A 4247-nucleotide genomic window follows, 5' to 3' on the forward strand; every position below is an offset into this window, starting at 1 on the left:
ACTTGATTTATCATAATTCAAATCTTGGACCTTCACAAAATTTGCTCGATAACTTATAATATATATTATATATAAAATATATATTTTTTAATTATTTTAATTATTTTTAAAATACATATAGAATAGATATAATAAAATAAATAAATAAAATTTAATATTATTTTTAAAAAATTTATATTTTATATATCGTATGAATTCATAAATTAGTATATATACACATGCGTGCACAGGCACAATTAATGCACAAAGCATGCATATATCGTGATGCAACTTATGCGGTGCCTATTCAGTAATCGTAAAAGGAAACATATATTTATTCTCACAACGACGATCATTTTACATATATATATTTATTATTTTAGTTTGAACCAAGAAGCGGAAGGGGAGGGAGAGATGAAGAAAGAAGCAACAGGCAGGCGCATGTTTGTCGATCGAAGCCTAGCCATCGGGAATTAAAACGTGACAGAGATAGGACTCCTGGCGACGTGCTTGCTAGAAATCCAACGGAGTTGCCCTTCCGAGTACTTGCCTGGAGGCTTTCCGTCGGTGCTCAACTCGACGGTATAGCTCTTCTCTTCATTGAGACCAGAGAACCGAAGCACCTGAGGAGTTATTTTCACACTCACACCTTCTGGTTCATCAACCTTCACCAAAAAAACTGAGTTGGCCTCCCCTACGTTAGTCACAGTCCGACTTACGGTCCTGATCTTCGAAGAAGTCACTACTCCAGCTGGCTTGTCATGAAGGGACGATTTTCCAAGGTTCACCGAGATGGATGGCAAATTTAGCTGGTCCGCTGCGATATTTTTGACAGCAGAACACTGGATTCGACGTCCGACGACCTGAGAAACCAGGGAATCGGAGTACCTCAAGCCGCCACAAAGGTAGCCAATGTACTCCTCCGGCTTGATGTCGTAGATCAGTCCCGGATCGTTGGCTTTGGAAGGATCGACATGTCCTGCGCCCATGGCGAAGACGCTAGCGGGATCCTGCATATTGGCAGATGCTTCATCAGCGATAGGCTTCCCCTCACGATCTACGGTGTGCGCCGTCGTCATGATTGCTGATTTAATTGCAGCTGGCGACCAGTCCGGATGGGAACTGTTGAGCAGTGCAGCAACTCCAGCTAGATGAGGGGTGGCCATGGAGCAACCATATGCAAAGTTGAATATCTTGTCCGTGTCGCCGGAGGGGTCGGGTCCGACCTCCTGGTGCCATGCTGATAGAATATCTACACCGGGACCGATGATATCGGGCTTTAAAATGCCGCCGTTCACCAGGCTCGGCCCTCTCGAGGAGAAGGAGGCAACCGCTGGAGCTCGGCGGGCTCCGTATAGCGTGCCTTTGAAAACTATGGTGGCCGTCGGGTTCTTTTCTGTCGAGAAGTAGTTTACGACCTTCAACGAATCTTGGTGGTTCAGATGGGCAGCTGGGATGACATGAGGATCGGCTCTGATAGTGAAATTGTTCCACCTCTGGTTCAGAACTATGAGGGCGGCCCCTCCGGCGGCCTTCACGAGCTCACCCTTGTTGACGGGGTCATTGAATCCTTGCCCGCACAGCACGATCTTCCCTGTTATGTTCATGCCGTGGAACGCCCCATCCTGGCAAGCTTTCTTGACATTTGTATCGATAACCCCGGGGTAGGCGATGGGCATCATCGTGGAGCTGCTGAAGTTCGCCGGTTGGTAGGCAGATTCTCCATCAAATTCCATCCCGTTACCGAGCCTCACGGTCGCCCTCGCTACCCTGTCGATGGAGCTTGCCCCCACGGTCAGAATCCATGGTGCATCATTAGCTATGCTACTAGGGTCGGGCCCTTCATTTCCCGCGCAGCAGACGGAGATGATTCCCTTCTCCATTGCTCGAAACGTGCCTTGGGCGATGCTGCTGCTGTGAATTTTTTCTCCCCGCAAATAGATGGACATCGAAAGCACATCGACACCATCATCCATGGCCTTTTCGATGCCGGCTAGTATATTGGTGTCATGACAGCTGGTTCGGTGGAAGAGTGTGCTGCACACCTTGTAGACCGCCAGGTGAGCTCTAGGGGCCATGCCGGCTGCGGTACCCTTGGCTTGACCGAGTACTTGAGCACCATCGACGAAGTTTCCAGCCACAATGCCGGCGACGTGAGTCCCGTGCCCGATGTCATCGTCCGGCGTGCGGCTGATCCCGAAGGCCGCGGCACCGATGAGCTTATTGTTGCAGGGCTTCGGGACCCACTTGTTGCATCTGGTATTGTTGAACTCACAGCAGCCACGCCATTTTATGGGGGGTTCTGGCATGCCCTTGGCATCGAAAGAAGGATGGGTGGGAACGATGCCGCTGTCCAGCACCCCTATGATCACCCCCTCGCCTTGCCTGGACTTCATCCACAGGCTATCATATTGGTCCAACCCCAAGAATTTTGGGGTATACGTCGTGCCAAGACGAAGGTGCTGCTCTGGTCGTGCAGACACAAACCCCTCCATTTTCTCCATGCCCTTCACTTCATCCGGGGCGAGCCTCGCTGCAAACCCACTGATCACACTGTGGTACGAGTAGATCAGCCTCGGCTCACCCGAATCAAGAGTGGTGTTGGGCAAGAAGGATCTGTGCCAGTTCTCAAGTTGTTCGGCGCCAAGGAGCTCCATGTCCTCGGGCGGGTAAACATGAACGATGTAGGTCTTGATTTGGCTGCCATTGCTGCCAACTGGATCGACTATAGGAAGAAGCTGGCTACGAACGGGGACCAGAGCATTGCATGCTAGGAAGAAGGCGAGCAAGGAAAAGCCTGTACCTTTGAGTATCTCCATGATCTTCTAGAAGCGATGGAAGATTAGGGATTAATGTACAGAGGAGAGAGTGAGGTTGGCCGTCTAAACTGATGATAGAGCTTAAATAAAGGGAGACGCGCGGGAACTTTGGATTCCCTATGGCATCCGAACAAGCTTGATCAACGTTGAGGATTCATGAAGGGGGCAACTCCAGCTGAGGCCACACAACATGGGTGGCAAACTGGCAATCATGGACTGCTTGATGGAGAACTAGCGGCAATCGTCAGAGTTAGCTGCTTTAGCCATCAAAGGGCTAAAATGATTGAATCAGACTGTCTTTAAGAGACTTTTCTATGCAGGGGCTTCTCATGAACGGTGTTGCATGCGACATGCCTCATTATTCATTCTATCAAGCTTTCATGTAGAGATTTCTGGAGCGAATGTCAGATCTGCCGCCCAAAAAAAAGCTCATTTAAACAAATCAAGTCTCACCGACCAGCTCATCTCACATGGACATTGAAGAAGTATCGTACTGTGCATGATTTCTCAATAATATTTTACAATCATGTAGCAATTAGTTTAGGTACCACCTCCAATCCAATGCATGATTTCACGAAAATGATCATATACCTCTTTTGTATACCGCTTCGGTGGAAAATCTCTCTTCGTGGCCAATTATCTCAGATTTAAATGTCCCAATTATTCATTATATTAGTATCTTCTTAATTTGAACAGTCAGATCACCAAGAATTGCTGACACTAATATTTGGAAGCTCATTCTGCATAGCTCTTTCATAATTGACTTTTATTATAGATTTTTTAAGAGTAGCGTACTTGTTTCCTCTTATTATAAAGTCATCCGTAGAATAGCAATGCTGGAGAAGATCAAGATATTTCTTTAACTTGCTTGGAAGAATAAATTTAACACTAACAAAATCGTTGCCAAAAAGGGATGAGCTATGAGTGCAGACTACCCTCTTTTTAGGTAAAAGTACATACTACCCTCTTTATTCTCATAGTAGGAATCTTTCTCTCATCTTCTCATTAGATACCTATTTATGAAGAATATCTGGACTATTTTGAAAACTTGTCTAAATATTATGATGCTTTTTTATAATATTTTATAAAAGGGGATATCTAAGGTATTTTATAAAGGCGGGTGTTGGGGTAGATTCTCGTCACTTAATCAGTTACATCCAACCGATCTTGATCGAAGGCCCATCTGGAAAGCTGACCTCATCAGAAGACTGTGATCCCTAGAAAATCGATCTCACCAGAAAACCGACCTCGTCTGAATACTGAGGTAAGTGAAAGTCTAACCTCAACATCACCTAGTCGTGGCGACATTGTTCGAGTTGAAAACTATATCAACTAACAATCGGTCTGTTTCTCCAATAGCTTCGGTGAGAAACCGACTACTTGCCCATCACGACAGTCTTGTCCCGGAGATCGGATCCTTCAGCTGCCTACGATGCCTGATACTTCAGA

At 46.5% G+C, this 4247-nt stretch overlaps 1 protein-coding gene across 1 annotated transcript; it reads right to left on the reverse strand.

Annotated features, from left to right (window-relative positions):
• Positions 1-275: 275 nt before the first annotated feature.
• LOC105037281 (subtilisin-like protease 4) lies at positions 276-2838 on the reverse strand. Its single transcript, XM_010912966.2, has one exon. It carries the CDS (start codon positions 2796-2798, stop codon positions 453-455), a length of 2346 nt encoding a protein of 781 aa, XP_010911268.2. The 5' UTR covers positions 2799-2838; the 3' UTR covers positions 276-452.
• Between the last annotated feature and the right edge of the window lie 1409 nt (positions 2839-4247).

Source organism: Elaeis guineensis, chromosome 6 (genome assembly GCF_000442705.2).
Source record: "Elaeis guineensis isolate ETL-2024a chromosome 6, EG11, whole genome shotgun sequence".
Lineage (NCBI taxonomy): Eukaryota > Viridiplantae > Streptophyta > Magnoliopsida > Arecales > Arecaceae > Elaeis > Elaeis guineensis.